The sequence below is a fragment of the Somniosus microcephalus genome, chromosome 2 (assembly GCF_052327205.1).
Source record: "Somniosus microcephalus isolate GS21.2 chromosome 2, FLI_Smic_1.0, whole genome shotgun sequence".
Taxonomy (NCBI): domain Eukaryota; kingdom Metazoa; phylum Chordata; class Chondrichthyes; order Squaliformes; family Somniosidae; genus Somniosus; species Somniosus microcephalus.
Window position 1 is genome coordinate 166,386,065 of NC_140988.1, and position 20,501 is coordinate 166,406,565.

Genomic DNA, 20,501 nt, shown 5'->3' on the forward strand with positions numbered 1-20,501 from the left:
TTCTGTCTGCCAACCAGTTCTCTATCCAAGTCAATACCTTGCCCCCAATCCCATGTGCCTTAATTTTACATGCTAATCTCTTATGCGGGACCTTATCGAAAGCCTTCTGAAAGTCCAAATACACCACATCCACTGGTTCTCCCTTATCTATTTTACCAGTTACATCCTCAAAAATTCCAGTAGATTAGTCAAGCACGATTTACCTTTTGTAAATCCATGTTGACTTTGTCTGATCCGGTCACTTTTTTCCAAGTGCTCTGCTATTACATCCTTTATAATGGACTCTAGCATTTTCCCCACTACCGATGTCAGGCTTACTGGTCTGTAATTCCCCGTTTTCTCTCTACCACCCTTTTTGAACAGTGGGGTAACATTAGCTACCCTCCAATCCATGGGTACTGTTCCAGAGTCTATTGAATTTTGGAAGATGACCAGCAATGCATCTACTATTTCTAGGGCCACTTCCTTAAGTACCCTAGAATGTAGATTATCAGGCCCTGGGGATTTATTGGCCCTCAATCCCATCAATTTCCCTAACACCATTTCCCTACAAATACTGATTTCTATCAGTTCCTCCCTTTCATTAGACCCTATGTTCCCTGACATCTTTGGGAGGTTATTTGTGTCCTCCTTTGTGAAGACAGAACCAAAGTATGTGGTCTGGCATTTCTTTGTTCCCCATTATAAATTCCCGATTCTGACTGCAAGGGACCTACGCTTGACTTCACCAATCTTTTTCTCTTCACATATCTATAAAAGCTTTTACAGTCAGTTTTTAATGAATTCAAAAGAACATTTCCCAAAATATTTTTCATATGAACGCAGCCCGTGGGCATCCTGACGATAACTGTACAGAATTGTAAGGAATTCGGCTTTGGAACATTACTTAATAATCCTATTTTGCATTTTCAGTATTCAATTCAAGGAGAACGGAGGCTGATAAGGTCAGTTTTATGATGCAATAATCACAACAAAACGAAATGTTAAAGGCTGCTTTTTTAAGTCTGCCTTAAATAATTTTGATTTCAATGTGCTCACCCTTAAAACATTCCAAGTTTTAGATTTTGCACTGAATACAACAGTATTTTCAAATATATGATTAAATGATGTACAAAAGCATAATGCAGACAATTACTCTGCTCCATTACAGCAAAGCAGATTTGTTTAAATACAAATCACTTGTTACAGCAACATTTGCAAACAGTACTAAAGACATGTAGAAGGCAGCTGCATCAAACATAGGTCTCTATATACAACCTAACATTTTCTCTCTGCCGGCTATACCCATGAACACTGACCAATTTAAGAACGCCTCCATAAAACTCAGCTTTATTTATGCAATATTCTGGCCTAACTTAGTCCCTGTATATACAAGCAAAGTCAAACCATTTCAAGAATATTTCTTCCAATAAACGGTATACTGTATATCCCAGAGCCTTCAGAGCAAAGAGTATTTTAATGCTTCACAATCTAAATATCATAACCTTATTTTAGTATTTAGGGAGATTTAAAAAAATCTGAAGTTCTCACCTGAGCTCCATAGATGTATTTGTCCAACATCTTTCCTCCTATAGTTTGCCCACCAATATCCCAGACTTGCAGTGTAACATTTAAATTACCTGCACAAGGAAAGACACGAGTACAATTAGAACCAGTTGGATATGAGCTGGGAGAAGTAATTTTCCACACACAAAAGCAAATGATTTCAGTTTGATTTCCCTATGGTGCAACAGCGCTGGAGGAGGAGTGAAAGTTAAAGTGGCATCACCATTGTAGATAAAAGCATCAGTTAACGCTTTCTTTGATTGCTTGATCGGTATACTCAATACAAGATCTACTCATTAGAACGTGAAGTCTATCTATTACTCATTTGAATTAGTATAAATACTAAACGTAAAGAATATGTGGATGCATGTTCACTTTGTCTCAATACTGTACTTAGAACAGTTTCTTGCATCTTAAAACCATGCAAGTAATTTACACAGTACCCAACTATGGAGTCACAAATAAACCTGAAATGTACACTTATGATTACAATTAGAAAAAAATATATATAATGAGCAAGAGTGGTAATATTTGTAGCCATGTCAGTTTAATTTCTGAAATACAAGCTAACCAAAATCAATATTTAAAGTTTATTGCCATGTATTTTGCAGCAGTTTACATTCGGCAACTACAGTCAAGATATTAGACAGCAGGCATTTCTCTAACGTACACTGGAGGTCTTTCTGTGAGAGTTTCAAGGACTAACTCTCCTCTTCTCTCAATCACCAACACTACTGGAAAAAAGTGGCAAATGGTAGCAAAGGAAGAAATAAATGAATCAACAAATTTTATATTACATGTAACTGGTAAAATAGATAAGGGAGAACCAGTGGATGTGGTGTATTTGGACTTTCAGAAGGCTTTCGATAAGGTCCCGCATAAGAGATTAGCGTGCAAAATTAAGGCACATGGGATTGGGGGCAAGGTATTGACTTGGATAGAGAACTGGTTGGCGGACAGAAAGCAAAGAGTTGGAATAAACGGCTCTTTTTCCGAGTGGCAGGCAGTGACTAGTGGGGTACCGCAAGGATCGGTCCTTGGACCCCAGCTGTTCACAATATATATTAATGATCTGGACGAGGGAATTGGATGTAATATCTCCAAATTTGCAGACGACACAAAGCTGGGGGGGGAGGGTATGCTGTGAGGAGGATGTCGTGAAACTCCAGTATGATTTGGACAGGTTGGGTGATTGGGCAGAAACATGGCAAATGCACTATAATGTGGATAAATGTGAGGTTATCCACTTTGGTGGCAAAAACAGGAAGGCAGATTATTATTTGAATGGTAATAGATTGGGAGAAGGGGAAGTGCAAAGAGACCTGGGTGTTCTTGTGCACCAGTCGCTGAAGGTAAGCATGCAGGTGCAGCAGGCGGTTAAGAAGGCAAATGGTATGTTGGCCTTCGTAGCAAGAGGGTTCGAGTACAAGAACAAGGATGTCTTGCTGCAGTTGTACAGGGCCTTGGTGAGACCACACCTTGAGTATTGTGTGCAGTTTTGGTCGCCTTACCTGAGGAAGGACGTTCTTGCCATGGAAGGAGTGCAGCGAAGATTCACCAGGCTGATACCTGGGATGGCAGGAATGACGTATGAGGAGAGATTGTGTCGATTGGGCTTATACTCACTGGAGTTTAGAAGATTGAGAGGGGATCTCATCGAAACCTATAAAATTCTGTCAGGCCTGCACAGACTAGATGCAGGAAGGATGTTTCTGATGGCCGGGGAGTCCAGAACTAGGGGTCATAGTCTAAGGATAAGGGGTAAGCCATTTAGGACTGAAATGAGGAGGAGAAATTTCTTCACCCAGAGAGTGGTGAACCTGTGGAATTCTCTGCCACAGAGGGCGGCGGAGGCCAGTTCATTATATATATTCAAGAAAGAGTTGGATATATTTCTTAAGGCTAAAGGGATCAAGGGATATGGGGAGAAGGCAGGGACCGGGTACTGAATTTGGATGATCAGCCATGATCTCATTGAATGGCGGAGCAGGCTCAAAGGGCCAAATGGCCTACTCCTGCTCCTATCTTCTATGTATCTATGTATAAAAAAACTAGGCCAGCATACTGACCAGTTCATACTGGGCAGAATTTAAAACCACCATTGGGACTTAGCATTAACCTTGCAAAATATTTTTGGTGCAGCTCTTAACCTAATTTTTAAGTGTCAAAAGCCAAGGATGGAACTAAAGACATTACTTTGGCTATTTTTCATTAACAAGACTGAAATAATCCATTCATTCAGTGGGATAGTCCTATTTACTGGATGCTACCCAAATAACTATTAAAACATATGTTACGGTAGATCCTTTAAGAAAGGTTTTACTCTGTATTAATCAAAACTCTGGGCACTTGTAATAATGGACAAGCACAAATCTCTTTCAAGCTTACCTCTTAGAAAGTGCTCTTCAGCCACCGTTTTTGGGGCTTTGATAGAAACATACCCTTCTATAGTTTCAAAATATTTAGCAGTTTAATTAATATTTTCACAAACAACAGCAAATCAAATCACCAATGTGTTAATCTTAAAAAAAGCAGTCAGCATAAAGCATCCAATATCCTCAATTTTGGGCCAGAAATTCGGGTCGGAGGCTTCCCGCGTGCGCAAGCCCCTGACCTGCACTTACATAGCGCGCCTGCCGTTGTGCGCTGCCTCTCTGGCGCATACGTTTGACCTGTGAATCCCTTCCTTCAAGGGAATGGAAGTTCCGGTTTCCAGCGCATGAACAGTGCATGCACGAAACCAGCACTTTCTTTGGCCCTACGCGTGAGTACACAGCGCGTACTCACCCGTGGGGACCCGAATTTCTGGCCCATTAGATACTTCAATGCTCAATGGCTTTACACTGGATTCAAAATGTTTGCACTCAACTTTGATGCTCTAAAACAAAAATTAGATGAAACACTGGTTAGAAATAGTAAGATAAATTCAACAGCAAAATGCTGCGGATGCTGGAAATCTGAAATAACAGAAAATGCTGGAAACACTCAGCAGGCCAGGCAGCATCCGTAGAGAGAGAAACAGAGTTAACGTTTCAGGTCTGGGACCCTTCATCAGAACTGGAAAAAGCTGGAGATGTAACAGATATTAAGCAGGTGCAGAGACAGTGAGGGGGGGAGGGGGGGGGGTGGTGAGTGGAGGAAGGAAGGAAGGAATTGAAGGAACATACTGTGCTAAGGTAAGAGGCAGGAAAGATAAAATGTTGCAAATGGGGATGGCAACATCATACAGCATGAAAAATGGGAGCAGGGGTTATAGTTTAAAATTGTTGAACTCAATGTTGAGTCCAGAAGGCTGTAAAGTGCCTAATCGAAAGATGAGGTGCTGTTCCTCGAGCTTCATTGGAACAATGTAAGAGGCCGAGGACAGAGAGATCAGAGTGGGAGTGAAGCAGAGAATTAAAGTGTTAGGTGACCAGAAGCTCAGCGTCACCCTTACGGACTGAACGGAGGTGTACAGCAAAGCGGTCACCCAATCTGCGTTTGGTCTCCCCAGTGTAGAGGAGACCGCATCGTGAGCAGTGAATACAGTGATTTACTTGTAATTCTTGCAATTTAGTATACTGTATTCACTGCTCACGATGCGGTCTCCTCTACACCCTGTTTGGGGCCCTGGACAGTGGGAAGGGAGGAGGTAAAGGGCAGATGTTGCATCTCCTGCGTTTGCACGGGAAGGTGCCGGGCGAAGGTGAAGGGCTGTTAGGGGTGATTGAGGAGTGGACCAGGGTGTCGCAGAGGGAGCGGTCCCTTCGGAATGCTGAAAGGGGAGGTGAGGGGAAGATGTGTTTGGTGGTGGGATCACGTTGGAGGTGGCGGAATTGGATTCAATTGCAGACAAAATGTTGGTTTGGGCCTTTTACCTGCCACAATGGCCAATCACTGAAAAGGGCACTTCTTTCACAACAAAAATTTAAGCCAAAAAAAATTCTGAAAAATATTATGAAAATTTCATGGACATATTTTTTGGAAAACAAGTAATAGTTCTAAACTGATTTGATGTGCCTCATAGAAAATGAACTGTACAAAACCTCGTTTTCAATAGTTTGTATATCTGAATATTTTTATTAAAATAAATAAATTTAGCACCATGGAGATAGTGTGCAGCAGCACCAATATGGGTTTGCATTTTTTTTTTTATAAAACATTCACAACTCTGGCAAGGCCTCTTCTATTGCATATTCCTAGCTGCCCTGGGGTAGTGGTGAGCCTACTTGAATCACTGCATGCCTTGTGCTGATGGTGCTTGCACGATGATGTTAGGTAAGGAATTGCAGAATTTTGACTAAGCGATGAAGGAATAGTGACATCGATCCAAGTTAGGACGGTGTGATTTAGAAGGGAACATGGAAGTGCTCGTCTTTCCACAATGTTCCTGCTTTCATCCATCTTGGTGGTAGAGGTCACAGAACTCTGAAACGCTGTCAAAGTAACCGTGGTGAGCTGCAGCAGTGCATCCTGTAGATATTACATAGAATAGTGGACTGCTTTGCCCTGGACAGTGTTAAGCTTAGAGTGTTGCTACAGCTGCACCCATCTTGGCACATGTTGAATATTCCACACTCCTGGCTTGAGTGTTGATGGAAAGGCTTTGAGGGATCAGGAAGTGAGCTTCTGATTGCAGAGTACCCAGCCTCTACCCTGGTTTGTAAGCACAATCTCCTCTACATTCTTGTTAGCAAATATTGGAGTGCAGGCAAGACAATGCCCATAAGAAGGAAGTAAGACAAAAAAATGTATCAGAGGAACAATCCCAGACAGACACTCACATAGCTCCCAACAGCCAACTTGACAGTTACATTGAAGACTTGAGAGCAGAGTCAACTGCCTCTCTGATGCCCATGGATGGTTTATGGTATAGAGGAACTTAACTGGTGAAAAGGGGTAACAAAGATATTACCCTCTGGGCTCTCCTGGGTAATGAGTAACGGAGCCACACAGATCAAGAAAAAGCCCAGGTTTGATCCCTAATCTGTGCAGTTCAACACTAACATTAGCCTTTAGTGCCCAGATTTCTTTTGGGGGGTGTGGGGAGGGGGGGAGGGGAGCGGAGAAAGAGGAGAAACAGTCAGGGTTTCTACTTCTAATCGCTGTCCGGTGACCCATCCTAGAAGTGCATACATGGGCAAGGAGAGCACTGAGCTCAGCTTTAATGCCCTGCGATTCAATAACCTGCCAACACATACTGTCACGACTCATAGATTTATAATGGCCAATGAAATGAGGGCGTAGAGGGTGATCAGTGCTCATGAAACCATTCCCAGCAAGGAATCAATGTTTTCAGGAGGGGCAGAATATTGCTAATAAGAGAAATTGTAATCTGGATTTGATATGCTTCACATAAATCATACAACTGTATATGCACTTTCATCCTAAGTAAGCAATAATTAACAAATCCCCATCTATCTCATGGAAAAGTATTTATATTTTCCAAGGTTGAGATTTATATTCAAAATTCCCATCACCCAATTTATTTCTAGAAAAGAAGTAATGGTGCATAATGTTAATCGAGTGTAGATTATTAAGGGAAAGCAGATGACTCAGATGCACAACCATAAACGCGCCATGCCCCTCCCAAAAAAACTAGCTTGCGGTGTAAAGAATTACCAGTTCCTAGTTCACCCATCACCTCTGCGCCCACTGATCTATACTGGTTCCCGGTCCAGCAACGCCGTGATTTAAAAATTCTCATCCTTGTTTTCAAATCTCTCCATGGCCTAGCCCCTCCCCATCTCTGTAACCTCCTTCAGCCCTACAACCCTCCAAGATCTCTGCGATCCTCCAATTTTGCCCTCTTGTGCATCCCCGATTTTAAATCGCTCCATCATTGATGGCCGTCCCTTCAGCTGCCTAAGCCCTAAACTTTGGAATTCCCTCCCTAAACTGCTCCACCTTTCTACCTCCTTCAACACACTCCTAAAAACTGACCTCTTCTGTCCTAACATCTCGTGTGACTCCGTATCAAATTTTGTTTCATAACGTTCCTGTGAAGTGCCTTCATCCTTCGATGTCAGCCCTTCCCATTATTGTGAAGCAGAATTCACTAAGCATCGATTGTTCGCTCACTAATATGGAACGTGAGCTGGGATTAGACCGTCGCGAGATAGGTTAGTTTTACCCTACTGATGTGTTGTTGCGATAGTAATCCTGCTCAGTACAAGAGGAACCGCAGGCTCAGACTTATGCAACTACAGATCAGTCAGCCCAAAATCAGTGGTGGGGAAACTTTTAGAGACAATAATCAGAAACAAAATGAATTGACATTTGGAAAAGTACAGCCTAATAAATTAAAGCGAGCACGGATTTGTTAAAGGCAAATCGTGATTCTTTGATGAAGTAACGGAGACAGTTCAAGAGGGTAGTGTGCTGATGTTGTGTATATGGGCTTTCAAAAGATATTTGGCAAAGTACCACATAATGGACTAGTTAGCAAAATTAAAGCCCATGGGATTAAAGGGACAGTGACTGCATGGATACAAAATTTGCTAAGGATCAGAAAGCAGAGAGTAGTGGCAAACAGTTGTTTTTTTCAGACTGGCAGGAAGTATACAGTGGTGTTCCCAGGGGCCCGTATTGGGACCACTGCTCTTTATTATATTAATGACTTAAACTTTGATATACAGGGCATAATTTCTAAGTTTCCAGATGATACTAAACTCAGAAATATAGTAAACAATGAGGAGGATAGTAACAGATTTCAGGAGGACATAGGCCGACTGGTGAAATGGGCAGACACAAAGCAGATGAAATTTAACGCAGAGAAGTGTGAAGTGATGCATTTTGGTAGGAAGAATGAGGAGAGGCAATATGAACTAAATGGTACAATTCTGAAGGGGTGCAGTAACAAAGAGGCCTGGAGGTGTATGTGCATCTTTGAAGATGGCAGGACAAAGTTGAGATGGTTGTTAAAAAAAGCATATGGAATCATTGGCTTTATTAATAGAGGAATAGAGTGCAACATAAGAACATAGACAAAGCATGGAAGTTATGCTAAACCTTTATAAAACACTGGTTAGGCCTCAGCTAGAGTACTGTGTCCAAATCTGGGCACCACATTTTAGGAAGGATGTCAAGGCCTTGGAGAGGGTGCAGAAGAGATACATAGATACATAGATACATAGAAGATAGGAGCAGGAGTAGGCCATTCGGCCCTTCGTGCCTGCTCCGCCATTTAATGAGATCATGGCTGATCCTTTAATTCAGTATCCCGTCCCCGCCTTCTCTCCGTAACCCTTAACCCCTTTTGCCCGTAGAAATATATCTAATTCCCTCTTAAATATATTTAATGAGCTGGCGTACACTGCCCTCTGTGGCAATGAGTTCCACAGGTTCACCACTCTCTGAGTGAAGAAATTCCCCCTCATCTCTGTCCTAAATGGTTTAGCCCTTATCCTTAAATTATGTCCTCTAGTTCTGTTCTCACCCGCCAAGGGAAACATTCCTTCTGCATCCAGTCTGTCTAGACCTGTCAGAATTTTATACACTTCTATGAGGTCCCCTCTCAATCTTCTAAACTCCAGTGTGTACATCCCTAAACTACATAGTCTCTCCTCATAGGTCATTCCCGCCATTCCTGGTATCAGCCTGGTGAATCGCCGCTGCACCCCCTCCATGGCAAGAACATCCTTCCTCAGATGAGGCGACCAAAACTGTACACAGTACTCGAGGTGTGGTCTCACCAGTGCCCTGTACAGCTGCAGCAAGGTATCCCTGTTCCTGTATTCTAACCCTTTTGCTATGAAGGCCAGCATACCGTTTGCCTTCTTGACCGCCTGTTGCACCTGCATGCTCGCCTTCAGTGACTGGTGTACAAGAACACCCAGGTCTCTCTGTACTTCCCCCTCTCCCAATCTATTGCCATTTAAATAATAATTTGCCCTCCCGTTCCTGCACCCAAGGTGGATAACTTCGCACTTGTCCACATTATAGTGCATCTGCCATTTATCCGCCCAATCGCCCAGTCTGTCCAAATCGCTCTGGAGCTTCCTGGTCTCTTCCTCTGAGCCCACCCCACCTCCTAGTTTAGTGTCGTCTGCAAATTTGGAAATGCTGCATCCGACTCCCTGATCCAGGTCATTAATGTAAATTGTGAACAGCTGGGGGCCCAGGACAGATCCCTGTGGTACCCCACTTGTTACTGCCTGCCATTCAGAAAATGAGCCGTTTATTCCAACTCTCTGTTTTCTATCTGACAGCCAGTTCCCTATCCACGCCAAAACTTTCCCCTTTATCCCATGAGCCTCAATTTTCCATGCTAATCTTTTATGTGGGACCTTATCGAAGGCCTTTTGGAAGTCCAGGTACACCAAATCTGGACGTCCAGATTTACTAGAACGGTACTAGGAATGATTGGGTTTTAAATATTCCTGGATATAAGGTGTTCAGAAACTAGTGGGAAAGACAGAGGAGCAAATTTGCAGGGAAATTACAGAGAGGTGCAAGAACTATAGAGTCGTGATAATGGGGGGGACTTCAATTATCCTAATATAGAGTGGGATAGAAATAGTGTAAAGGGCAGAAAAGGGGAAGAATTTCTGAAGTGTGTTCAGGAGAACTTTCTTGACCAGTATGTTTCCAGCCCAACGAGGAAGGAGGCATTGCTGGATCTGGTTCTGGGGGATGAGGTGGGTCAAGTGAAGCAAGTGTCAGTAGGGAAACATTTAGGGAACTGTGATCATAGTATCATAAGGTTTAGATCAGCTATGGAAAAGAACAGGGAGCAATCTAGAGTAAAAATACTTAATTGGAAGAAGGCAAATTTCAGCAAGTTGAAAACAGATCTGGCCCAGGTAAATTAGAATCAAAGATTGTCAGGCAAAACTGCAATCGAACAATGGGCTGCCTTTAAAGAGGAGATGGTTCGGGTACCGTCGAGGTACATTCCCAGGAGGAGGAAAGGTTGAGCAACTAAAGCCAGAGCTTCCTGGATGATGAAAGAGATAAAGAGTAAGATTAAGCAGAAAAAGAGCATGTATGGCAGCTGTCAGGTTGAGAATACAAGTGAGAATCACGCTGAATATAGAAAATTCAGAGAAGTGAAAAAGAAAAGAGGGGCAAAGAGAGAGTATGAGAATAGACTGGCAGCTAACATAAAAGGGAATTCAAAAGTCTTCTATAGGCATAAATAAATAACTAGCTGGGGGAGCCCGGCGTTGCCGAGGCTTTTTCGAGGGCATGTTGTTGTTGGAAGAGAGCCCTCTCCCTCACACTCTCTCTCCCCCCCCCCCTCTCCCTCACACTCTCTCTTCCCCCCCTCTCCCTCACACTCTCTCTTCCCCCCCCTCCCTCACACTCTCTCTTCCCCCCCTCCCTCACACTCTCTCTTCCCCCCCCTCCCTCACACTCTCTCTTCCCCCCCCTCCCTCACACTCTCTCTTCCCCCCCCTCCCTCACACTCTCTCTCCCCCTCCCTCACTCTCTCTCTCCCCCTCCCTCACTCTCTCTCTCCCCCCTCCCTCACTCTCTCTCTCCCCCCTCCCTCACTCTCTCTCTCCCCCCTCCCTCACTCTCTCTCTCCCCCCCTCCCTCACTCTCTCTCTCCCCCCTCCCTCACTCTCTCTCCCCCCCTCCCTCACTCTCTCTCTCCCCCCTCCCTCACTCTCTCTCTCTCCCCCCCTCCCTCACTCTCTCTCCCCCCCTCCCTCACTCTCTCTCTCCCCCCTCCCTCACTCTCTCTCCCCCCCCTCTCCCTCACACGCTCTCTCCCCCTCTCCCTCACACGCTCTCTCCCCCTCTCCCTCACACGCTCTCTCCCCCTCTCTCCCTCACACGCTCTCTCTCCCTCACACGCTCTCTCTCCCTCACACGCTCTCTCTCCCTCACACGCTCTCTCCCCCCCTCTCCCTCACACGCTCTCTCCCCCCCTCTCCCTCACACGCTCTCTCCCCCCCTCTCCCTCACACTCTCTCTCCCCCCCTCTCCCTCACACTCTCTCTCCCCCCCTCTCCCTCACACTCTCTCTCCCCCCCTCTCCCTCACACTCTCTCTCCCCCCCCTCTCCCTCACACTCTCTCTCCCCCCCTCTCCCTCACACTCTCTCTCCCCCCCTCTCCCTCACACTCTCTCTCCCCCCCCTCTCCCTCACACTCTCTCTCCCCCCCCTCTCCCTCACACTCTCTCTCCCCCCCTCTCCCTCACACTCTCTCTCCCCCCCTCTCCCTCACACTCTCTCTCCCCCCCTCTCCCTCACACTCTCTCTCCCTCCCTCTCCCTCACACTCTCTCTCCCCCCCTCTCCCTCACACTCTCTCTCCCCCCCCTCTCCCTCACACTCTCTCTCCCCCCCTCTCCCTCACACTCTCTCTCCCCCCCTCTCCCTCACACTCTCTCTCCCCCCCTCTCCCTCACACTCTCTCTCCCCCCCTCTCCCTCACACTCTCTCTCCCCCCCTCTCCCTCACACTCTCTCTCCCCCCCTCTCCCTCACACTCTCTCTCCCCCCCTCTCCCTCACACTCTCTCTCCCCCCCCTCTCCCTCACACTCTCTCTCCCCCCCTCTCCCTCACACTCTCTCTCCCCCCCTCTCCCTCACACTCTCTCTCCCCCCCTCTCCCTCACACTCTCTCTCCCCCCCTCTCCCTCACACTCTCTCTCCCCCCCTCTCCCTCACACTCTCTCTCCCCCCCCTCTCCCTCACACTCTCTCTCCCCCCCCTCTCCCTCACACTCTCTCTCCCCCCCTCTCCCTCACACTCTCTCTCCCCCCCTCTCCCTCACACTCTCTCTCCCCCCCTCTCCCTCTCACTCTCTCTCCCCCCCTCCCTCTCACTCTCTCCCCCCCCCCTCCCACACACTCTCTCCCCCCCTCCCTCACACTCGCTCTCTCCCCCCCCACCCCTCCCTCACACTCTCCCTCCAGGCCCGACCGGACTAACCTCGGTAGCACCTGCTGGTGAACAAGGCGGGCCTTTGGACCCGGTTGGCAGACTCCCGTGTCCGATTGAGATCGGGGACAGCCGTTTAAAAAAAAGCCAGAGCGGGCTCTCGCGGGCGGGCGGCGCATGCGCGGTCAGTGCCAGCGGCGCGAGGCGGCCCGCGGGGAGTAGGCAGGGAAACCCCGCGGGCTGGCGGCCGTTAGCAAGCGGATCACTTCGGGTGTCCATCCCGCGCTCTGGCCCCGACACCGTCAAACCTGAGAGGGGGAAGTAGAGAGAGACAGGGAAGAGGAGGAGAGAGAGGGAAGAGGAGAGAGGGAAGAGGAGAAGGAGAGAGAGGGAAGAGGAGGAGAGAGAGAGAGAGAGAGAGGGAAGAAAGAGAGAGAGAGAGAGAAAGAAATTTTTTGAGCTTCAGGCCCCGAGTCCCCCCTGCGCGAGGGTGAGGGGGGGGTTGCTAAACACAATATAAAACTCAAATAAATTGTTAATTAATTCCCTAACACATAATTCAAATATTTACCTTACTTCCCTAACACACTGAAAGTGTGGGGAAAAAATCGTGAAAAATCAAGATGGCGGCCACTCACCTCGGTTCAGAAGGATAAGGCCCGCCCACACGCGCACCGATTGGTCGACCGGTCAGGTCACCGAAGCGTAGGATTGGTCAATCGTCGAGTCACTCGACACAACTGTAGGAAGGAACCCGCCGTCCGATTGGTCGACCTCGACGTCACACGGTCGCTAATGAGCGGAAGGCTGAACGTTTTTCGGATACCGCGGGCGGGATTTTTGTGCGGCCGAAATGTAAATACGCCTATGACCGGTCTGGAATCGCAAGCTTTCTTTTGAGGCGACGCGCGCGTCGGTACGCTCTGTAACTTTCAAACGTATAGAGAACGGACAGACAGACGAGCCGCTTTATATATATAGATAAACAGGTAGTAAGAGGAGGGGTGGGGCCGATTTGGGACCAGAAAAGGAGACCTACTCATGGAGGCAGAGGGCATGGCTGAGGTACTAAATGAGTACTTTGCATCTGTCTCCACTAAGGAAGAAGATGCTGCCAAAGTAATAGTGAAAGAGGAGGTAGTGGAGATACCGGATGAGATAAAAATTGATAAAGAGGAGGTACTGGAAAGGCTGTCTGTACTTAAAGTTGAGAAGTCACCAGGACCGGATGGGATGCATCCTGGGATGCTGAGGGAAGTTGAGGAGGAAATCGCGGAGGTCCCGGCCATAATCTTCCAATCCTCCTTAGATACAGGGGTGGTGCCAGAGGACTGGAGAATTGCAAATGTTACACCCTTGTTCAAAAAAGGGTGCAAGGATGAACCCAGCAACTACAGGCCAATCAGTAGTGAGGAAGCTTTTAGAAACGATAATCAGGGACAAAGTTAACAGTCAGTCACTTCGACAAGTGTGGATTAATTAAGGAAAGCCAGCATGGATTTGTTAAAGGCAAATCGTGTTTAACTAACTTGATTGAGTTTTTTGAGGAGGTAATAGCGAGGGTTGATGAGGGCAATGCGGGTGACATGGTGTACATGGACTTTCAAAAGGTGTTTGATAAAGTGCCACATAATAGGCTTGCCTGAAAAGTTGAAGCCCATGGAATAAAAGGGACAGTGGCAGCATGGGTACAAAATTGACTAAGTGAGAGGAAACCGAGAGTAGTGGTGAACGCTTTTTTTTCCAGACTGGAGGAAGGTATACAGTGGTGTTCTTTAGGGGTCGGTACTAGGACCTGCTTTTCTTGATATATTAACGACTTGGACTTGGGTGTACAGGGCACAATTTCTAAATTTGCAGATGAGAAGTATAGTGAACAGTGAGGAGTATAGTGATAGACTCCAAGAAGACATAGACAGGCTGGTGAAATGGGCGGACACATGGCAGATGAAATTTAATGCAGAAAAGTGCAAAGTGATACATTTTGGTAGGAAGAACAAGGAGAGGCAATATAACTGAAAGGTACAATCCTAAAGGGGGTGCATGATCAGCGAGACCTGGGGGTATATGTGCGCAAATTGTTGAAGGTGGCATGGCGGGGCAGATTGAGAAAGTGGTTAAAAAAGCATACAGGATCCTGGGCTTCATAAATAGAGGCGTAGAGTACAAAAGCAAGGAAGTTCTGATGAACCTTTATAAAACACTGGTTCGGCCTCAACTAGAGTATTGTGTCCGATTCTAGGCACCGCACTTTAGGAAGAATGTGAAGGCCTTTAGAGAGGGTGCAGAAAAGATTTATGAGAATGATTCAAGGGATGAGTGACTTAAGTTACGTGGATAGACTAGAAAAGCTGGGGTTACTCTCCTTGGAGCAGAGAAGGTTGACAGGAGATTTGATAAAGGTGCTCAAAATCATGAGGGGCCTAGACAGAGTAAATAGAGAGAAACTGTTCCAATTGGAGGAAGGGTCGGGAACCAGAGGACACAGATTTGTGACATGAGGAAAAACATTTTTACGCAGCGCGTGGTTAGGATCTGGAATGCACTGCCTGAAAGGGTGGTGGAGGCAGACTCAATCATGGCTTTCAAAGGGAATTGGATAGGTACCTGAAGGAAAAAGATTTGCAGGGCTACGGGGAAAGGGCAGGGGAGTGGGACTAGCTGAAGTGCTCTTGCAGAGAACCGGTACAGGCTCAACAGGTTGAATGGCCTCCTTCTGTGCTGTAACCATTCTATGATTCTATGAGGGATTTCAGTTTTGTGGAGAGACTGGGGAAGTTGGGATTGTTCTCCTTAGAGCAGGGAAGATTAAGAGGAGATTTGATACAGGTGTTCAAAAACTTGAATGGTTTTAAGGAGGAGAAACGGTTTCCAGTGGCAAAGGGGTCAGCAACCAGAAGAGACAGATCTAAAGTAATTGGCAAAAAAGAGGCAATATGAGGAAACATTTATTTTACACAGCGAATTGTTGTGATCTGAAATGCACTGTCTGAAAGGGTGGTGGAATCAGATTCAATAGTAACAGTCAAAAGAGAACTGGATAAATACTTGAAGGGAAAAAATTCACAAGGCTATGAGGAAAGAGCGGGGGAGTGGGATTAATTGGATAGCTCCACCAAAGAGCAGGCACAGGCATGATGATCCAAATGGCCTCTTTCTGTGCTGTATCATTCTATAAGCATTGCCATTGTTATTTTGTGCATAATTAAATCAAAAATACTGAGCTGCAGCTGTAACAGCTTACATTCCTAATATATAAACATGGAGGTCTGCTTTAAGCACGAGTAACTCTTGCTGTGCTTCTCCAGTCATAATTTTATAGAATGTCAGTCCAGCTGTGTTATTTCAGTGTCCAAGAAAACTGAATCTAACAAGGGACTTGCTAGAGACCCTAGATACAATCAGGATGATAGAAAAGAAAGTTTTCATTGATGGTAGCGCAAAGATAAAGTTTGGATGGGTAAAATTAAGAGATCTGTTACTGTACCGAGAACATATTATAGAGGATAGGATTGAAAACCCTCCAGGATTGTTCTGGAGTCTTCAGGAACTAAAGATTAATCTCCCGGACACTGCTGCAAGCAATCAAGAAGAAAATCATTGGGGCATTAAAAACATTGTGTGCTTTTTTCATTTTCTTTGAGTATAGAATCAATCATAGAACCCTGGGAAAGAAAGCAGTTTGACTGACAGTCAAGAATCATCCAGTTGGCGTGGGAAGCCGGTGCTCTGCAAGGATGGATATATCCAATGGCGGGAGCAGGGTATCTGGAGGCAGGAGGTCATGTGATGAATATATCCAGTCAGCGTTGGCAACCCTAATTATAGACCAAATAGTAGGAAAGATATTGAGGATGAGATTTGTAAACAATTTGGAGAAGTTTGTAGGGGTAACAGTTGTAATGAAGAGGTATTTTAACTATCCTAAAGTACAGAAATATACAAATAAAAATTCAGATGGTGTTAAGATGGCACCAGTGCTGGCAGCTCCTTAATTGAGCTTTTCTCCTTTGCAACTCTACCCACGGCCATCTATTGCCATCCTTGGCCAACCCCACCGCGCCCACCCCCAATATCCTCTACTCAACTGCTTAAGATTCCCTGGTCCATAATGATGGGTGCATTTTAGCCTCAACAACAAGTTCAAGCTACCTGTATAGAGCACATCGCATTGCCCATTGATAGAACCTGCCTGTTGTTTTTATTGTGTTCTTTTCAATGGTTGGAACTTTGCTCAAATTTGACATCAGAGTCCTCAGTCATCACAACTATGCTGCCCTTCTGGACTACTTTACAGGACTCGTCTGTCGTGACTTTGCTCCTCAGTCGTTTTAAAGTTTTACGGTAACCTTTTCTAGCCTACAGCCATCTTTACCTGCTGCTGTTGTCTGCTCAGCTTCGGACTGTATGTCAGTGCACTGCTGGTTTCTCGGCTTTACTTTGCTGTTGCATGGATCCTGGACAGAAATTCACTTTCACCTGGGTTAAATTTCATTTCTCCGCTGGCTTCTGGACCTTATAGTGACCCCATCATCACTGCCACTTTCTACAGAGACGGTATTCTCTGCTGGGCTGCCACTATTCTAGTACCTGACGTGCTGATTCCTCAATTTATTGCTCTTCATCCAATAACATTTCACTCATCACTGAGCAAGCTCCGATCTACTCTTGCTGGTTCCCATTCGGTTCTGGATACGACTCCAAATAACCTTTACTTTGCCACTTCCCGCTCGCTTCCCGTGGCTAGACTCCACTCATCCTTCTGAATTCTCTCATCACCCTTCATTGGACTGCATGGAACGAACTCCATAAGCTCCTACTGCTGCTCTGGATCTTCTGTGCTCCGCACCTCCTTACAGCTGTTCCTTTGGCAAGCTTCCTCATCCGCACTGATCCTGTGGATTTAACTTTCGCCATCCCCTGGCTCACTGGACTTTACTACTCTTACCCCCTGCGTTTCACTCCCACTGCTCCTCACTCCTCTGTTGGTATGCTGGACACTACTCACCATCCCTGGACCCTCTGATCAACCTATGCTGGATTATGGTTCACTCTCCATGCCTTTTTGTATCTCCATTTTCCACTAGACAACCTCCAGCGTTGTGCCCACTCATACTCTGTCCCTCAAATAGCTCCTGGATTCATTCACCCTCCACAACCATCTTCCCATCTGGACACTGGTTTGTCTATGATCCAAGCAGACTCCAACCTGTCTACAAGTCAACTTCATCCCACCACAAGACCTCCGACTTTAACTTTGGACTCTAACTTCTGTTTCCAACTAGGATATATCTATCCTAACCTTTGCCATGCCTATTTAACCTGGATAAGCCCACTGCTACCCTCGGCGCCCCTCTCAGCCTTCTATGAATTGCCCACCGAGACACCCGTCGCTGCCACCTTACGAGCTACAACCCCATTTGCCCATCCTCCTCTCACACCGATCTTCTCGACTAGCAAGCCTGCTGGGGGCTAATCACACCAACCTCCATTCCATCCACTCACCCCACCCACCACTGCCACCTTGGACTCTGCCACTGGACCAACAATCACCACTTCTCTCTGCCTTTCCTTCAAGAATGTCCGTTCAATTGTGAAAAAGCCATGCTTCTTTGGCATACATGACCTTATTGTGGATAATTGTATTGGCATTAAATGAGCAATGGCAGGCTTTCAAGGCAGAGATAGTTCAAGTGCAAATCAAGCATATTCCCACAAGAAGGAAAGATGGGGCATCCAAAACTAGAGCTCACTGAATGACAAAGGAAATGGAGGTTAAACTAAAACAGAAAATGGTTTATGAAAAATGACAGGTACAGAATACAATCAAAAAACAGGCAGAATACAGAGTGTGCAGGGGGAAATTGAAAAAGGATACAAGAAGGGCAAAGAGTATGAGAAAAGATTAGCAGGTAACATAAAAAGGAACCCAAATTTTTTTCATAAACATATAAAAAGTAAAAGGATAATTAAAAGAATGGTGGGGCTTGGAGAAGCAGAAAGGACAGCCAGCACGCATTTGATGAAGGAAAATCGTGTCTGACTAACCTGATGGAGTTCTTTGATAAAGTAACAGTGAGGGCTGATGAAGGTAGTACAGATGATGTATATATGGACATCCAAAGGACATTTGATAAAGTACACATAACAGACTTATTCGGAAAATAGAAGCACATGGTATTAAAGGGATGGTAGTAACTTGGATATGTAATTGGCTAAGGGATAGGAGGCAGAGAGTAGTGGTGAACTGATGCTTTTCTGACTGGAGAGAAGTACACAGTGGGATTCCCAGGGGTTGGTATTAGGACCATTGCTTTTCTTGTTATGTATGAATGACCTGGACTTGGGTATAGGGAGTGCAATTTCAAAGTTTGCGGATGATATAAAACTTGGCAACGTAGTAAATAGTGAGCAGGATAATAGACTTCAGGAGGACATAGCCAGACAGACTGGTGAAATGGCAGATGCAATTTACTGCGTACAAGTGTGAAGTGACGCACTCTGGGAGAAACAACAGAGAGGCGCAGTATAGTCTAAATGGTACTATTTTGAAGGGACTGCAAAAGTAGAGGAACCTGGGGTTGCATATTCACAAATCATTGAAGGTAGCAGGGCAAGTTGATAAGGCGGTTAAGAAAACATATGAGATACTTGGCTTTGTAAATAGGGGCACTGAATACAAAAATAAGGAAGTCATGCTAAACTTTTACAAATCTCTGGTTAGGTCTCAGCTGGAGTATTGTGGCCAATTCTTGGCACTACACTTTAGGAATGATGTCAAGGGCTTGGAGAGGGTACAGAGGAGGTTTACCAGGATGATACCCAGCGATGAGAGACTTCAGTTATTTGGAGAAGCTGGGATTGCTCTCCTGAGAGCAGAGAGCTTAAGGGGAGACCTAATAGAGTTATTCAAAATTATGAGGGGTTTTGATAGAGCAAGTCGAGAGAAACGGTTTCCTCTGGCAAGTGGGTCAGTTACCAGAGGTCAGATTTAAAATAATTGGCAAAAGAACTAGAGGGGAAATGAGGAAAAAATTCTTCACATGGAAGGTTGTTAAAATCTGGAACGCACTACCTGAAAGGGTGGTGGAATCAAAGTCCATAGAAACGTTCAAAAGGCAATTAGACATGTACTTCAAGAGGACTAATTTGCAGGGTTATTAGGAAAAAGCTGGGGTATGGGACTAAATTGGACAGCTCTTTCAAAGAGTTGGCACAGGAACGAAGGCCGCATGGCCTCCTTCTGTGCTGCAAGATTCTATTCTATGATTACAGCTTTGACGGAAATTTGGCTCATGGATGAAGACACCTTGCCTTTTACTGAAGCCCCACCTGGTTATACTTTTCACTACCTGCACCATCCAAACCGCCACTGTGACAGTATGGCCCTGTTCACCAAATCACACCTTGATTTCGCCTCCTAGGAAAGGAGACGTAATGAAAATTAGCAAATCTCCTGCAGCTTACTGCGAGTTGGAGGATAATACTGTTTTAATACATTTGCCTTTAAATGGTGGGAGGTGGACGGTTTGCCAGTGGTGAGAGAATAGTGTGGAAGTATTGGGAGGGGAGATATAGGGTGGTGCTAAGAGCAGCACTGGTCATAACTGTAACCCAGGAACCCAATTGTGGGATTCTTGGTGGCAGATCAGTGGTGGGAACAGGGAAAAGACATGTGCTTGGGATGGGACACAGCAGAAGCAGCGAAAAGGCACATGTGCTTGGGCCAGAGAGACAGGAGATGCAAGCAGTAGAAGAAAGTGACAAGTAGGAGAAGGCTCAGGTCAGGTGAGATAAAGGCAGGGACTGAGGGGGTGGGGTGGGAAGGAGGCTTGCCTTCATCAATTCCACACACCTCTAGAAGTTTTACAAATGGGCTTTTCCACTAATGAGCTAGAAAAGCCAGTTATTTAAAGTGCAAACTGTGGTTATATTGTAATTATCAAAAGTAAATTGGTAATTACAGTATAAGTGCACTATGGTCAGGAAAGCCCTTTTGACAAACCCCCTCCACAGAAAGGAAATCCCAAAAGCTGAGCTCACGGGAACCAGTTTTAATTTGTTTAAACAATTACTACGATTTTACCATCATATGGGGTAGTGGCGGTAGCAGTAAGTGGTTGAGGGAAAGGGTACCTCAGG

General features: G+C 45.6%; 1 protein-coding gene across 4 annotated transcripts in view; it reads right to left on the minus strand.

Annotated features, from left to right (window-relative positions):
* rab28 (RAB28, member RAS oncogene family) overlaps positions 1–20,501 on the minus strand; it is a 234,881-nt gene that overhangs the window by 189,455 nt on the left and 24,925 nt on the right. For all 4 annotated transcript variants that reach the window (XR_015073382.1, XM_085965838.1, XM_085965848.1 and 1 more), the window contains exon 3: positions 1,531–1,619. Coding sequence is in view for 3 of the 4 variants with exons in the window: in XM_085965838.1 (XP_085821964.1) it covers positions 1,531–1,619 (89 nt within the window). In the remaining variant the exon portion in view is untranslated. The remainder of the gene's footprint in view (positions 1–1,530; positions 1,620–20,501) is intronic.